This window comes from Macrotis lagotis, chromosome X (genome assembly GCF_037893015.1).
Source record: "Macrotis lagotis isolate mMagLag1 chromosome X, bilby.v1.9.chrom.fasta, whole genome shotgun sequence".
NCBI lineage: Eukaryota > Metazoa > Chordata > Mammalia > Peramelemorphia > Peramelidae > Macrotis > Macrotis lagotis.
In genome coordinates this window covers 654,090,007-654,107,167 of record NC_133666.1, presented here as the reverse complement: position 1 = coordinate 654,107,167, position 17,161 = coordinate 654,090,007, and the positions used below count along the sequence as shown (strand labels likewise).

At 36.9% G+C, this 17,161-nt stretch overlaps 1 protein-coding gene across 1 annotated transcript in view; it reads right to left on the bottom strand.

The window, feature by feature from the left end:
• Nucleotides 1–17,161, bottom strand: part of LOC141501221 (ceramide synthase 4-like) — a 34,520-nt gene that overhangs the window by 7,578 nt on the left and 9,781 nt on the right. Inside the window, exons 5-8 of the mRNA XM_074205016.1 lie at nucleotides 16,964–17,021; nucleotides 14,815–14,865; nucleotides 2,825–2,917; nucleotides 2,123–2,251 (exon numbers count right to left, since the gene is read on the bottom strand). Of these exons, the coding sequence (XP_074061117.1) occupies nucleotides 2,123–2,251; nucleotides 2,825–2,917; nucleotides 14,815–14,865; nucleotides 16,964–17,021 (331 nt within the window). The remainder of the gene's footprint in view (nucleotides 1–2,122; nucleotides 2,252–2,824; nucleotides 2,918–14,814; nucleotides 14,866–16,963; nucleotides 17,022–17,161) is intronic.

Here is a 17,161-nt window from a genome sequence, read left to right as displayed (position 1 = left end):
GTCGCTCAGAGGCACCATGTACTGCTAGATAAATCTCTCAAATATAGGACTGGTGCTTAGTCTTTTATTGAGGTAGATAGACTATGCAAGAATGATACAGCAATACCTTATGGTACTGATTGTCTATAGAAAATCAGGAAGACAGACTCTAGATGGAACCTTGTTCCCAGAAGTAAACCATGAGAATTATGGAAACATCTGTGCTAACTGTTTTTTGATATCCTTTACTATTAGGGCTCTTTGCTAAAACTTTTGCTCCTTTGGACTTTCAGAAGGGTTGGGGAAAGTATTTCACTACTATTCATCCTTTTGTGGCACAGGTCATAGACTAGTGGTCCTGAGAAATAGTTATTTCCAACTTTGGGTAACTATGGGTAGAGAGTTCCAGAGTTCTGAATTCAGGTATCAACTTATCAGAGGAAGAATTTCCTAGAGAAGATAGTTATTTCTATTATTGTTTTTTTATTTTTTTTATTTTTTTATAGGTTTTTGCAAGGCAGATGGGGTTAAGTGACTTGCCCAAGGCCACACAGCTAGGTAATTATTAAGTGTCTGAGACTGGATTTGAACCCAGGTACTCCTGACTCCAAGGCCGGTGCTTTATCCACTGTGCCACCTAGCTGCCCCTATTTCTATTATTGTTCTGTAGCTGAAGGACCAAAGTAATCTATGCCCTGGATAGTTAGGAGATCTGGATATTGACAATGAAAACCTGAGGCCAAAGTAAAATATCTGGTACATTATGCCACAAAGAGCCTGACTGCCTTTCAGGAGGGGTAAAATGAATGTAGAGAGCTAATGGTGATGTTTTATGTTTATGAATAGTCAATTCTGCTGTAATGCATCTTTTGGAAATGAGAATTTTTTCCAACATGATTGATATATTTGGGACACTTTGAGCAGTACAGGAATTTTAAGTTTGCTTCTATTCAATTTCTGTTGAAAGGGAAAATGAATGAATCCAGAAAATGGCATCACTTCACAGTGACTGAGAAGCTGCAGTCCTCCTTGACCACCACTTCCACAACTGACCTTCAGGTCTTTGCAAAGGTAAAGTGTCATTGTGTATCTTCTAGTCTAGTAGGAGCTGAAAGCAAGGAAAGGTTGGTCTACAACACTCCTACCTTCATCCTTATTCCCTTCTATCATGGCCTTGTGCCAACTTGTTTGTGTACCTGGCATGTAGATAGAACAGCAACCCAAGGTCAAAGGCATAGTCTCCATAGTCTCCACTATTTGGCATTTTAAAATCATTTAATCAGTGTAAAAGTGAACTATCTTTTTTATGGGGATGAAGTTTTTGAGTTTTGTGTCTTGAACCTTATTATCTTCATAAACTATATTCTATTGGATGATTTCAAATGGCATTGTATTTCTTGGGAATGCTTATGTTCCATTATAGCAAAATGACTATTTGCTAATGCATATTTGAATCTTTTGAATCAGTATTTTGTAGTGGGGAAGTGAAGAGCTGTTTTATACCTATTACCCATCTAGCATAATGAGAAGTTTTTTTGGAGGGACCCAGTTAGTGTGCCTCCTTCCCTATTTTGGGGAGAATCTAGATGAAAATCATAGTTAAGTTTTGTTTATAGAGATTTCCCTGGACTTTTACTCTCTGGAAGGGACAAAACTGAGGTAGCTAGATAGTGTAGTGGATAGAACACAGGGCCTGGAGTCAGGAAGATCTGAGTTCAAACCTATCCTTAGACATGTACTTACTGTGTGACCCTGAGCAAGTCACTTCCATTCATCTTCTGTAAAATGTGTACACATTAGAGAAGCAAATGGCAAATCATTCCAGTATTTTTACCAAGAAAAAACCTGTTTGTCCATGGGGATCTCTTAGAGTCAAAAACAAAGAGCCAGGGAGAGAAAAAGTCTTAGTTCTTTCTTTCTTTTGGTCATTCTCTTCCTCTCCCAAGAGATGAGTCAGTTCCATTTAAGCCCCGAGTCCTTCTTATTAGGGCCTTTTGGGTTTACCATACCAGGCACAGTGAAATTCAATAATGATAAGGGAATTTAGATCTTTTCCCCTCTCTGGGGCTGTGGTCTCATATACATGAAGCTCCCTGGTACTTAAGTGATCCCAGCTACATTCTTCCATGTTGAGCTCACTTACCTCCAGAAAGATATCTGATACATTATGTAGCAGCAGCACTTGCACTCCAATGCGTACAATGTTGGCAGAATAAGAGTAGGAGAGCAAAATGATAGCCATAAAATGGTGGATGACCTGTTCCTTGAAGTCCTGGGAAAAGGAGGACAGGCATGAGGACAAGACCTTGCTTATTTTCCAGAGGATGACGCTGATTTTGCCCATACTCAGGGTTAGATTTTGATCTACATTTTAGGTATACCTCTCCTCCTACTACTTCTGCCTTGACTGCAGAGTCATCTTAGGGAAGGTCCAAGTCTGGCAAGAGGAGGATGTAAGGTGAGGCACAAGGAGAAGATGAAAAGGAAGAATCAAATGATTGACAGTGTAGTGGAGAGAGAGTTGGTGTTGGGTTTGTTATGGACCTACTAGTAGGCACTCTGGAGAGACCACCTTGGCCATAAAACTGAACAGAATGGAACTGGCTCCTGAGCTTCTGGCTCCTTTACTCAGTGTTCCACAGAATCAAATAAACTCAAGTGGACCAGATCTACTTTTACTGCTTCTGTGGGAAAAGGTCCTGTGCTTGCCCCAGGAACTGACTTTCAGGGTCAGGACCAAGCATGATACTTTTCTCATAGAAACCTAACTCATCTTCCTTCCACTCTTCTCTCTTAACTGGAAAGGGAAAAGCTGTCTCCAAAACCTGGTTCCCTCCAGACTCACCTTTCTCTTCACATCAAAGCACAGAGTGAGTATCAAGGACAAGTAGAAGCTGAACTCCAGGATGTACCACCACTTTATGGCAAACTGTAGAGGCTGAGGATCAAAGCAGTCACTTGGTCATTGTTGTTGCCCATAGAGAGACACAAGGTTCACCAGGAAACAACTGTTAGGAACGCCAGTACTATGAGACCAAACATTCCGCCTTTTCCCATTCTCTAGTCAAACTAGGATGTGGCCTATGTTTGAACACACCTGGGAACTAGAACTGGCTCATGCTCAGCAATCAATGAGTATCTATTAAACTTACCAGGCACTAGGATAGGCCCTGGGAATACAAAACAAAAATAAAACAGTTATTGCCCTCAAGAAGCTTACATTCAATTAGAGGAAGCAACATATACATGCATATATTCATGAAACACATACATTCACAATATATACATAATTGCATATAGATGTGCATAGATGCTCCATACACACAAAATTAGATAAAATGGAATTTTGGGGAAAGAAACTAGCAGCTGGCTAATCAAGGAAAATTTCCCAAAGAAAGTGACATTTGGACCAAGCCTTGAAAGATTGCAATGATTCTAAGATGTGGAGGTGAGAAGGGAGGGCTTTCCAAGCATAGGGGATGAACATTGAGATGGGAGAGGGAGAATCAAGTATTTAAAGAGTAAGAGTTCAATTTGGTTGCACCATAGTACATATGAGGAAGAGGCATGTATCATAGGACTGGAAAGGTCAGTAGGGGAGAAGTTAACAGCTTTAAATTCCAAACACAGCAGTTTATCTTTGACCCCTAAAGTCTAATTGTAACAAATGAAGTTTATTGAATTAGAATGTGATGTCATTGACAGATTTCTCTGACAGCTCCATGTAGGATGGATTGAAAGGGGAAAGACTTAAGGTGAGGAGGTCAAGGAGGAAGCTAATGAAATAGTCTAGGTGAGAGGTGATGAGGGCCTGTGACTGTTTGAGTGGAGAGAAGGGGATGGATGTGACAGATGTTGGGGAAGTAGAAACCACAAGATGGAGAAACTGACTGGATATGGGGAAAGGAAAGGAAAGTGTGGAGAATGATGAGTACATGAAATTGCAAACCTCACTTGAAAGGATAGGGCTGCTTTCCATAGAAGAGGGAAGTTTAGAAGACAGATTGGTTTTGAGGGGAACATAATGAATTGTTTTAGACATGTTGAGTCTGAGACATGTCATCCAGCATGAAAGGTCCAAAAGGCAATTGAATATATGTGATTAAAGCTTAGGAAAGAGAGGCTAGAGCTAAGAGATCTAGGAGTCATGAGCATAGAGATGATGATTAAACCCAGAGCTCTGATAAAGTACACAGTATAAGAAAATCAATAATTCATAATAATAACAACTGATATTTATATAATGTTTTAAGGTTTACAAAGCACTCTACATATGTGATATCACTTAAACTTACTGACAACCCTGGGTAGTAGGTTCTATTATTATCTCCATTTCTCTGATGGAAACAGAGCTAAGAGAATTGCCAAGCTCACACAGCTAGGAAATCTGAGACAGGATTTGAACTTGGGTCTTCCTGACTCCAAGTCCATTATACTATGCACTGTATCACCTATGCAGTAAGAGAGAGAGAGAAGAGAAGAAGGCACATCACAGAGGCTTAGGAATAAGGGCTATGATATTGATAATAAGCCAAGAAAGGAAACTTAGGTGAAAGAGTAAGATAGGTAGTAGAAAAAACAAGGCTGTTTGATGGCCAGTGGATAAAATATTGACCTTGGAGCTGGGAAATCTTGAATTCAAATTCTACCTCTCAACCATTTGCAAAATTTGAAGTACTGGAGGAATATTATTTATTTATTTATTTATTTGTTTGTTTATTATTATTATAAAGAAAACAATGTCATAAAATATCAGGGAGTGGAGAGTGTCCAGGAGGACAGGGTGGTCAAAAATGTCAAAGGTCTCAGTCAAAGGGACAGATATATTTTTTTTTTTTAAAAAAGACCATTAGATCTTGGAATTCAGGGGCTATTGCTTACTTTAGACAAAAACAATGCAGCTAAGTAATGAGGCCAGCTGCCAGATTGCAAAAGACTAGAGAGAATTCCAAGTAGATTAAGGGGATAGTGGGACTAGGGACATTTTCTCAATAAAGAAATGGACTTGAATATATTTGTAGGGAATAAGGAAAAAGCTAGAAGGTGGAGAGACATTGTAAATTAGAATAGGGATAATTAGGTGACAGTCTATTCAAGGGGAAAAAGGGGATCAGATCATGAAACCTGTTAAGGGAGTTTGGCCCTGATGAGAAGGACTGTCTCATTTTAGAGACATATAGAGGAAAGAATGGGAGGTGATATGAAGGGGTTTTGAGATATGGACAAGGGAAGAAAAGGGAGCTTGTGATGATTGCTTTTCTCAGTAAACTGTCAGGCAAAGTCCTCTTTTGAGTCAGGGTATGTATAGAGAGGTGTGGGCAGCTCAAGGAGAGAAAACAATAATTGAAACAATTGCTGTGGAGAATGCCCAGGACTATCTTTCTAAGAGGGAGACTGCAGAGAGGGTATGATTGAAATTACAGAACATAAAAAGTAATGTTTTTTCCTGAAAAGATTACAAGTCTGGAAAGCAAGAGAAATGCTATAGAGGTTATCCAAGTATTTGACAAAACCTCTCAGGCTATTCTAGTAGTCAAAATAAGAGTTATTAACTTATAAATGGTCAGTAGGTGGATTCAGAGATGGTTGAATGTCCAGAATTTGAGTCATCATCAATAATAGTTTGACATTGACTCTCTACTGTGATATTCCAGGATTAATGCTTGCACCTTCCCATGCAATTAAAATAATGGTTTTTATCAATGAGTTCAAAGACAGATAACAGGCTAACAAAATTTCAGAATGACATCAGGCTAGAAAATAATCAATTTTATGACAGTTAGGATCCAGAGAAATTCTGACAATTTAGGATGTCTAGATTAAACAATAGGTAAAATTTATGAAAGGAATCAAATCCAAGGTAGTGCTGCAAAACGAATTCTGGAGAGGCAGAACTCACAAAGGACAGGGTGAAATAAATTTTCAGTCCAAGATAACTTAGAAAAACTGCAGTAAAGGTTCATTTTCAGTTCAACACAGTCTGGGCAAACCATAGGAAAGTCCCTAACCAGAGCAACCATAGCCTTGAAGACCCGGCTATCTGCGAGGCTTCCAGCCCCATAGCATAGCAGATGAGTGGCCAGGTCTAAGGGCCCTGCCCAAGCATGTGAGTTGCCAGGCCTGGAAGCCCTAGTGCAACAGGTGAAATGCTAGCCTGGGAGGCCCCAGTGCAACAGGCCAGTGGCCAGGTCCCTGGTCTCTGGTATAAGAAATTTGGGAAAGTCCCCTATCCAAGGAGCAGAGCTCAACTTTAAAAATCATGAAATAGGTTAGAAAATGAACCAAAAAACAAGTAAGTCAAAAGAACCCTGGTTATAGAAAGCTACTATGGTGACAAGGAAGATCAAGGCACAAACTCAGAAGGGGACAGCTATATCAAAATGCCTATACATGACAAAGAGAAATATGAACTCCTGGAAGAACTCAAAAAGATTAAAAAAAAAGTCAAAGGTAGAAGAAAAATTGGGAAAAGAAATGAGTGTTATGCAAGAAAATTACAAAAAATGAGTCAACAACATGGTGGGAAGCATAAAATTAAAAAAATTGTATAAATATTCACTTGAGAAAATAACCCCATAAAAAGTAGAATGAGCCAAAAGGAAATGGAGCTACAAAATCCAATTGAATAAAACTTTTTCTTAAAAACTAGAATTGAGAGGTGGCTAGGTGGTACAGTGGATAAAGTACCAGCCTTGGAGTCAGGAGTACCTGGGTTCAAATCCGGTCTCAGACACTTAATAATTACCTAGCTGTGTGGCCTTGGGCAAACCACTTAACCCCATTTGCTTTGCAAAAACCTAAAAACAAACTAGAATTGGGAAGTGGAAGCTAATGACTCTACAAGACATCAAGAACAAAATCAAAAGAATGAAAAAATAGAAGAAAATGTGAAATAACTCACTGGATAAACAAATGAGCTGGAAAATAGATACAGGAGAGGCAATTTAATAATTATTACTTACAAACCACAATCAAAAAAAGTGACCAGGCAACTTCTTTTAAAACATAAATAAGGAAAACACTCTGATAACCTGGAATTAGAGGGTAAAATAATCATTGAAAGAATTCATTGAACATCTTCTGAAAGGGATCCCAAATTGAAAACTCTCTGGTCAAGGAGCAGATACTGCAAGCATCCAGAAAGAAAAAAACCCTCAAATATTGAGAAGCCATAGTAAGAATCATACAGGTTCTACTATGCCCAAAGGGCAACAAAAATGTGCATACCCTTTGACCCAGCAATACCACTACTGGGTCTATACCCTGAAGAGATGATGAAAAAGGGTAAAAACATTACTTGTACAAAAAAATTTATAGCGGCCCTGTTTGTGGTGGCAAAGAATTGGAAATCAAGTAAATGTCCTTCAATTGGGGAATGGCTTAGCAAACTGTGGTATATGTATGTCATGGAACACTATTGTTCTATTAGAAACCAGGAGGGATGGGATTTCAGGGAAGCCTGGAGGGATTTGCATGAGCTGATGCTGAGTGAGATGAGCAGAACCAGAAAAACACTGTACATCCAGACAGCAACATGGGAGTGATGTTCAACCTTGAAGGACTTGCTCATTCCATCAGTGCAACAATCGGGAACAATTTTGGGCTGTCTGCAAAGGCGAGTGCCATCTGTATCCCAATAAGAAGCTGTGGAATTTGAACAAAGTGCAAGGACTATTCCCTTTAATTTAGAAAAAACCCCCAGATATCTTATTGTCTGATCTTGTTACCTCTGAGACTTCTCTTCTCTTCTTTAAGGATATGATTTCTCTCTTATCACACCCAAATTGGATCAAGGTACAACATGGAAACAAAGTAAAGCCTGACAGAATGCTGTCTGTGGGGGGTGGGGGGTGGGAGGAGGGAAGCAAGATTGGGGGGAAAATTGTAAAACTCAAATAATATCTTTAATAAAAATAAATAAAAAAAGAATCATACAGGTTCTAGCATCTTCCACATTAAAGGATCAAAAGACTTGGAACATGATATTCTGGAAAGTCACACAGCTTAAATTAAAAACAAGAATAATCTGCCTAGCAAGACTAAGCATTATCCTTCAAGGGGAAAATTCAGTGAAATAGAGAATTTCAAACATTTCTGATGAAAAGAACAAACTAAACAAAAAAAATTTCATTTTCAAATACAGGACTCAAAAGAATCATAAAAAGATAAATAAGAAAGAGAAAACAAGAGAAAATTAAACTTTTATATCTCTACCTAAAACTCATAAGAATTGTATCATTATTTGGTAATTAGAAGTATAAACAGAGAGAAGATATGAAAATGTTGACTTTGATGGAATGATATAAAAATTAAGGGATGAGAAAGAGGATCACTCTGGGAGAAGAGGGAAGGGGAAAGGTAGATTGAAGTAATTATCTCACATAAAAAAAGGCACAAAAAACCTATTGAAGGGGAAGGAAAGAGGGAAGAGGGGGAGGTGAACATTGCTTGAACCTTACTCTCATTGGATTTGAATCAAAGGAGGAATACTCAGTTGAGTATAGAGTCTATCCTACTCTAAAGGGGAGTAAAAGGGGAGTTCATAGAAGAAAGGACTGATTGAGAGAGGCAGTGGTCAGGAAGCAAAACACTTGTGAGGAGAGAAGGATGAAAGAAGAGAAAGAAATATAAACAGTGGAAAATAAAATGGAAGGAAATACACAGTAATCATAACTGAATGTGAGAGTGCTGAACTCACTTATAAAGTGGAAATCAATATCAAAATGAATTAAAAATGAGAATCATACAATATGATGCTTACAAGAACATATTTCAAGCAGATTCACATATAATAAAGGTAAAAGACTAGAGAAGTATATATTATCCTTCAGCTGAAGTAAAATAAAGCAGGAATAGTAATCATGATCTTCAATAAAACAAAAGCACAAATAGATCTAATTGAAAGAGATAAGGGAAAAAACTACATCTTGCTAAAGGGTACCATAGACAATGAAGTAATTTCAATTTTAAACATATAGGTAACTAGGTGGTACATGGATAGAGAACTAGTCCTGGGGTTAGGAGGAACTGAATTCAAATTTGATCCCAGAGACTTATTGTGTGACCTTGGGCAAGCCATTTAAGCCCAATTGCTTCAAGAAAACCAACCTAACATATATTCATCAAATGGTATAATATTCAAATTTTTAAAGAATAAGTTAAATACAGGAAGGACTAGTAAATCTATGCTACAGGGGAACCTCAATTCCCCTTCTCAGACCTAGATAAATCTTAACATAAAATAAACAAGCAAGATGTTAAATAGGTGAAAAGAATTTTAGAAAAGTTAGATAGGACAGAATTCTAGAAAACCCAGTTGGAAAAGAAACACTTTTTTACTGAGTGGTACATGGTACCTACATAAAAAATGATCATGAATTAAGACCCCCCCAAAATCTCAGAATCAAATGCAGAAAGGCAGAAATATTAAATGCATTCTTTGCAGATCATGATGTAATAAAAAGTACGTTTTATAAAGAACTATGAAAAGAGATTAAAAATTAATTCAAAACTAAATAATCTAATTCTAAAGAATGAGGAGTCAAAGGACAAATTATAGAAAAAAATCAATAATTTCATTAAAGATTATGACAAAAAATGACACAACATGCCAAAATTTAAAGGATGTAACCAAAGCAGTACTTAGGTGAAAATGTATATCTTTAAACTCTTCCATGAATAAAGTAGAGAAAGAACAAATCAATGAATTAGGTATGCAAATTAAAAAAACTAGAAAAAGAAAAAATAAAATCCTTGATTAACAGCAAATTTGAAATCAAAGGAGAGATTAATAAAATAGAAAGAACACTATTGAACTAATAAATAAAACTAAGCTGGTTTTATGAAGAAAAAACAAGAAAATAAATAACACCACTGTTTAATTTGATGTAAAAAAAGAGGAAAACCAAATTATCAGAATCAGAAATGAAAAGGGTGAATTCACAACCGATGAAGAGGAAATTAAAACAATAATTATGAGCTACTTTTCTCAAGCATATGGCAAGAATTTTACAACATAAATATGGTGCTGGTACCTAAAGAAGGAAGAGTCAAAATAGAAATAAAACTATAGACAAATTTCCCTAAAGAATGTTGATGTAAATAAAACCAATGTAACCAAAACTAGAAGGAATACAAAAAGCTGGGGAAAAAAATTTCACAACTAGTATTTTTGATAAAGGACTCCTCTAAAGTATATAGAGAACTGAGTCAAATTTATAAGAATGTAAGTCATTCCCCAATTAATAAATGCCAAAAGAATATGAAGTTTTCAGAAGAAAAAATTGAAGTTTTCTATAGTCTTATGAAAAAATGATCTAAATCATTATTGATTTAAATGAAAACATCTCTGAGATACTACCTGACTCCTATCAGATTGGTTAAAATGACAAAAAGACAAATGATCAAACTTGGAGGGGATGTGGGAAAACTGGAATGCACTACTGGTGGAGTTGTGAACTGTTTTAATCATTCTGGGGAGCAATTTGTAACTTTGCCCAAAGGGCATATAAGGGCAGTCAAACTGTGCATACCCTTTGATTCAGCAATACTACTACTAGATCTGTATCCCAAAGAGATCATAAAAAAGGGAGGAAGTCCAAATGTACAAAATCTTTATAACAGCCCTTTTTGTGGTGGCAAAGAGTTGGAAATTAAAGGAATAATGGTTGAACAAATTGTGGTATATGAATGTGATGGAGTAAGATTCTGTAAGAAATCATGAATGGGTAGTACAGAAAAACCTCAAAAGTCTTACATGAGCTAATGCTTAGTGGAGTTAACAGAATCAGAAGAATGCTGTACACATTAACATCAACATTGTATGATGATCCACTATGATAGTGTTGGTTCCTCTTAACAGTTCAGTAATCAAGGACAATTCTAAAAGTCTTGTGATGGAGGATGCTGTCCACATCCAGAGGATGAAACTGTAGCGTCTGAATGCTGACCAAAGCATACAATTTTTACTTTTTAAAACTTGTTTTATGTTTTTTTCTCATGATTTCCTCCCTTTAGTGCTGATTCTTCTTTCACAACACAACTAATATGGAAATATGTTTAGCATGATTGCACATGTATAATTTATATCAGATTATTCAGGGTGTTGGGAGTGAAGGGAAAGGAGGAAGGGAGAAAAATGTAGAACTTAAAACCTTACAAAAAGATGATATTGAAAACTATCTCTGAATGTAATTGGAAAAAATAAAATAACATGGGATATATACCAGGGATGACAGACTGGTTCCAAATTAGTAAAACTATCAGTATAATTGGCCATATCAATAACAAAACTAATAGAAACTATATGAAACTTTCCTTAAAATGATAAGAAGTATTTATCTAAAATCATCAGCAAGAATAATTTATAATGGGGATGAGTTAGAAGCCTTCCCAATAGGAGAAAAGTAAGGATGTTCATTTTCACTACTAGTATTCAATATTGTACTAGAAATATTAGCTATAGAAATAAGAAAAAGAAATTGAAAGAATTAGAATAGGGAACAAGGAAACAGAAATATCATACTTTAATTACATTCAGAGATAGTTTTCAATATCATCTTTTTGTAAGGTTTTAAGTTCTACATTTTTCTCCCTTCCTCCCTTCCCTTCCCTCCCAACACCCTGAATAATCTGATATAAATTATACATGTACAATCATGCTAAACATATTTCCATATTAGTTGTGTTGCAGCTTGTATGATGGATAGTATACTTAGAGAATACTGGTGAATCAACTAAAAGATTACTTGAAATAATTAAAAACTATAGCAAAGTTGTAGGATATAAGACAAACCCACATAAATCATTATCTTTATATTACCAAAAAAAGTCTAACAGCAAGAGATAGACAAATTTTATTTAAACCATAGATAATATAAAATACTTGGGAGGTAATCTATCAAAACAAACCCAAGAACCACATGAACTCAATTACAAAACACTTTTCACACAAATAGAATCAGATTTGGATGTTTGGAAAAATATCAATTGCTCATGAGTACACTGAGCCGATATAATAAAAATGATAATTCTACCTAGATTAACTTATTCAATGCTATATCAATCAAACTATCAACAAATATTTCTAGAACTAGAAAATCTAGAAGAATAAAAGTTCAAAAATATCAAGGGAATTAATGAAAACAAATGTGGAAGGAAGGTGGTCTAGCTATACCAGATCTCACATTGCATTACAAAGAAGTAATCATCAAAACTACATGGGGACAGCTAGGTGGAACAGTGGATAGAGCATCAACCCTGGAATCAGGAGGACCTGAGTTCAAATTGACCACTGGCACTTAATAATTACCTAAATGTGTGACCTTGGACAAGTCACTTAACCCCATTGTTTTGCCAAAAAAAACCCCAAACCCTCAAACAACCAAAAAAGCTATGTGGTACTGGCTAAGGAAGATTGTAGTGGATCAGTGGAAGACAATAGGTTCACAAGATGCAGTAGTAAATGACCATAGTTATCTCATGTTTCATAAACCCAAGGATCCCAACTTTTGAAACATAAACTCAGGGTTGAGCAAAAACTTCTGGAAAAACTGAAAAACTGTTTGGCAGAAACTGGATAGAGAACAACATCTTAGGCTGTATACCAAGAGAAGATCAAACTGGATACATAAATTAAACATAAAAGGTGATTTCAAGCAAATTAGGAGATCAAAAAATAATGGACCTGGGTTCTATGGAGAAGGGAAGAATATTACCAAATAAGAGAATAGAGACCATTACTAGAAATAAAATGGATAATTTTGATTGTATTAAATAAAAAAAAGTTTTGCACAAAACAAAAACATTGCAACTAAGATTAGAGGGAAAGCAGAAAACTGGGAATAATTTTTTCCAGCAATATCTCTTAGAAAGGTCTCATTTTTTAAACATTTAGTGAACTGATTCACTATATATTTATAGAATTTATAAGAATGTAAGCAATTCCCCAATTGATAAGTAGTCAAAGGATATGAACAGGTAGTTTTCAGATGAAATCAAAGCTATCTATGAAAATACTCTAAATCAGTACTGATTAGAGAAAATCAAAGTAAACCAACCCTCAGATTGGCTAATATGACAGAAAGAAAAATAATATATGTTGGAGGGAATGTGGGAAATTGGAGACAGTAATGCATTGTTAGTAAATTCAACCATTCTGGAGAGCAATTTAGCAAAAAACTAAAGAGCTATAAAACTGTGCAAACCCTTTGATCCAGCACTATCCAAAAGAGATCCAAAAAAGGGAAAGGACCTATTTGTACAAAAATATTTATAGTAGCTTTTTTTTTGTGGTAGCTAAGAATTAGAAATTGAGGGGATACCCATTAATTGGGGAATAACTGAACAAATTGTGGTTTATGATTGTCAGAGAATGTTACTGTGCTATAAGTAATGATGAGCAGATAAGTTTCAGAAAAATCTGTAATGCTTAAACTGTTGCAAAGTGGCCAGAATTGGGAGAATGTTGCACACAGAAACAGCATCCCTGTAATATGATTAACTATGAATGATTTAGCTATTCTCAACAACACAACATTTTGAGACAATTCCAAAGGACTCAAAGTGAAGAACTCTATCCACCTCCAGAGAAAGAACTGATGGAATCTGAATGCAGATTGAAGCATTTTATTTTTCAAATTCTGTATTTTTTCATATTTTTCCCCTTTGGGTCTGTACCTTTTTTTTAACAACATGCCTAATATGGTGCAGGTAGCTCAATGAGAGAAGAAAAGATGTGGGACAACTTTGTAGGGAATGCTTGCAAGAATTAATTGTGGGACAGGAAAAAATTATAGTGAAGTTGATTTGGTCATAGTGCTGAGTTCTGGGTGCTTTATTTTAGGAAGACTTTGAAAAACTTTGAAAGTTGTATAGTTTTGGATCTTGGGGTCATCTTGGGGTCATCTTGATCATTATCAAGATTTATTAAAATAACTGAGCATTATTAACTTGGATAAAACAAAATAAAAGAAGGACATGTTTAATGTCTGTAAATACTTGAAGAGCTATAATGTGGCAGACAGCTCCAAAGCTGGAAGCTAGTCTTAGTGGAAGGAAGCTACAGAGGGCCAGATTTAGGTTTGATGTAAGACCAAACTTATTTTTTATTCATTCATTCATTCCTAAGACCAAATTTCTTAAGAGGATTATCTTAAAGTAGATCAGGCTGACTTGAAAAGATGATGTAAACTTTTTTTTGAGTAATTATAAATGAGAATTTTGTTCAGTTATGATAATTTTTCTCTTCCTTTCCAACATTAAGATTCTGTGATCTGAAGGTAGGCATTTGGAGTAAGTATTGGAAAAGGGAAGAGTGTATAGCAAACATTCTTTACTGGCCACTAAGGAGCAAGTGGAAGGTCTATTGGACCTAGGGTCAGGACTTGAGTTCAAATTTAGCCCCAGACACTTCCTGGCTGTCCGACCTTAGAGATGCCATTTAACCTTATCTGTCTTGGGTTCCTCATCTGTAAAATAAGGATAATCAAAGTACCTCCCTCACAGATTTGTTGTGAGAATCAAATGATATGACATTTGTAAAGTGCTTTGCAACTCTTTTTTTTTTTTTTTAGGTTTTTGCAAGCCAAAATGGGGTTAAGTGGCTTGCCCAAGGCCACACAGCTAGGTGTCTGAGACTGGATTTGAACCCAGGTACTCCTGACTCCAGGACCAGTGCTTTATCCACTGTGCCACCTAGCCAACCCTACAACTCTTAAAGAACTTTATAAATAATAGCTTTCATCCTCCTCCTCCTCTTCCTCCTCTTCCTCATCCTTGTTACTCCCTAGGAATTGTTTCAGTGGACACACTCGGCACTGGCCAAATGTTGCTCACCTGCTTAGGGTATCCAATCCATGTTGTCTCTGGCTGGCTAAACCAGGTTTCCTAAAAGAAGCAAAGGATATGTTTTAGACACTGCTCTCAGAATCACTAGTCCACACAAGCAGTGGCTCCTCCCTATCATTTTGAATCTTTTCCCAGAGACCTCTAAGCACTTAAGAGGAATGATTGCAACACCACTTCGTATCATCTTCTATCCTTAACCTGGCCTCCTCTTTTCACTCTTTCCCAGGTTCAGAAAAAGTCAGAAGCAAACTTTGTGAATTTGCTGGTTAGATACTTGACCTTTTTTCCTTTTTACTTCCCTTCACATCATTAGCATCTAGTTCTTCTGGAAGAGCAAGGAGGTATGGATTGAGTTAGGGAGATCTGTCAAACTAGGAAGCTTCCAAATGATTGGAACATTTAACCAGATTCCCAGTCTCAAAAAAAAAATTAAAGGTTTTTAGTAGTGTGATATAGCAGCCATAAGAGCTAATTGTAAATTAGGTTACATTAAGAGAGGCATAGATAGCTTCTAGGAATAGAGAATAATCTAACTATATTCTTCCTCATCAAATCTGATCTGGAGGTTTGGGTACAATTCTATGCATCGCTGTAAAAAGGACATGGATAAGCAGGGGAGAGTCCAGAGGAGGGTAACCAACAGCAAGAAGTAAGTGAATTTATCTAGAATATGGTTTACATGTGATAAGCCTCAAAAAATAGATTAGAGTCAAATTATGAAGAATGTTACAGATCAAAGAGGACAGTTTGTATTTCATCTTAGAGGCAACAGAGGATCATTAAAATTTCTTGAAAGGGGAAGTGGCATGGTAAGACAGTAGCTTTAGGTATGTTTGTGAGGAGAATGGACTGTTAGAAAGGAGATAATAATGACCACAGAGCCAATTAGAGGTCTATTGCAATAGTGGAGAGCAGACATCATGAGGTCCTGAAGTAGGGGGGCTCTGGTGGGTGTAGAGAGAAGGAGATAGTTTCAAGAAATGTTATAGAAATAGGATCAGCAAGACTTGGTAACTGATTGGATGGGGAAGGGATTTGAATTCCTGTCATATGAGGATCTAGAGAAACTGTTTGGTCTGGAGAAGAAGGGGAACATGTTTTTAAGTCTGTTGTCACGAGGTTGAGGGATTCATCTTGTTGACCCCAGAAGGCAGAACCAGAAGTAATGAGTGGAAATTATAAAGAAGTCAATATTGGCTTGAAAAATTTCTCATTTTTAATGAGAGCTGTCCCAAAAGTGAACCCTGGAAGGTGATGTCTTCCCTTGCTGTGGAGGTCTTCAAACCAAAGCTAAGTGATAGTCACTTGTCAGATATGTTGTTGTGTGAACTCCTGTCTTATATGGGTTGGACAAGATACCAGTTGCAGTCCCTTCCCAGTCTCAGTTCCTGGGATTCTATGACCTGCTCCTTCCTCCTCTCCTTCTCCACCAAGTATGGACTTGCTCCTTTTGAAACCCTCATTTCTATGATTGAGTGGCAGTATTTCTGTTCCAGTACCTGTCTGACTCATCCTGTCTATTGATCAGTCTAGCTACATCGCCCTTGGAGAGTCTGTGACCTTGCCTCACCCAGCCCCATATGGGGCTACAGTATGGGATGATAAAAGAGAATGAAGGACATGATTTAGGGTTGATGGGGGAAAGATGGACTTGGAGTAAGGGTGGGGTGACAATGAAATAGATAAGGAACAGGATGAGAAAGTAAAGATAAATGTGTGTGGGGAGCCTAAGAAGGCAGAGAATGGAGGATCAGAATAAAGAATTTAAGAATCAAAGGAATGAAAGAAGGAACAATTAAAAGAGCTAGAAAGACAAGGGATGAAGGAGGGTGGAAAGAGATAAAGAGAATAAGAAATGGAGAGGACAAAAAAATCACAAAGGTAAAGGGAACTGGAAAGGATGAATATAGGGACATGCAAATGGACACAAAGAATGGGGAAAGCAAGAAGGGGCAAGGTTAACAGTGTGGGAACAGAGAACCAAGAGAAGATGAGAGGATGGAAGGGACTGGGGAATGATGAAAGAGGATGGTTGGACAGAAAAAGGCAGAAGGACTAAGATAATGGGAATGGAATGGATGAGGAGTCAAATGAAAAGGGGTGGTCATGTGGCAGGGATGGGACAGGACATACTCACATTGTAGAGGGTGAACAAACCTCCAAAGAAAGAACACGAATAAAATGAAAATTTCCAACTGAAAATACAGAACAAGAGTAGAAATGAATGAATGAGATCATATTGCTGGGGTGAGAGAGCGTGAGCGGAGAGATGAACAATGGAGACCTTGCTTTCCAAGTCAGGCCTGGTTCCATAGCTCTCTGACTCAATACCTTG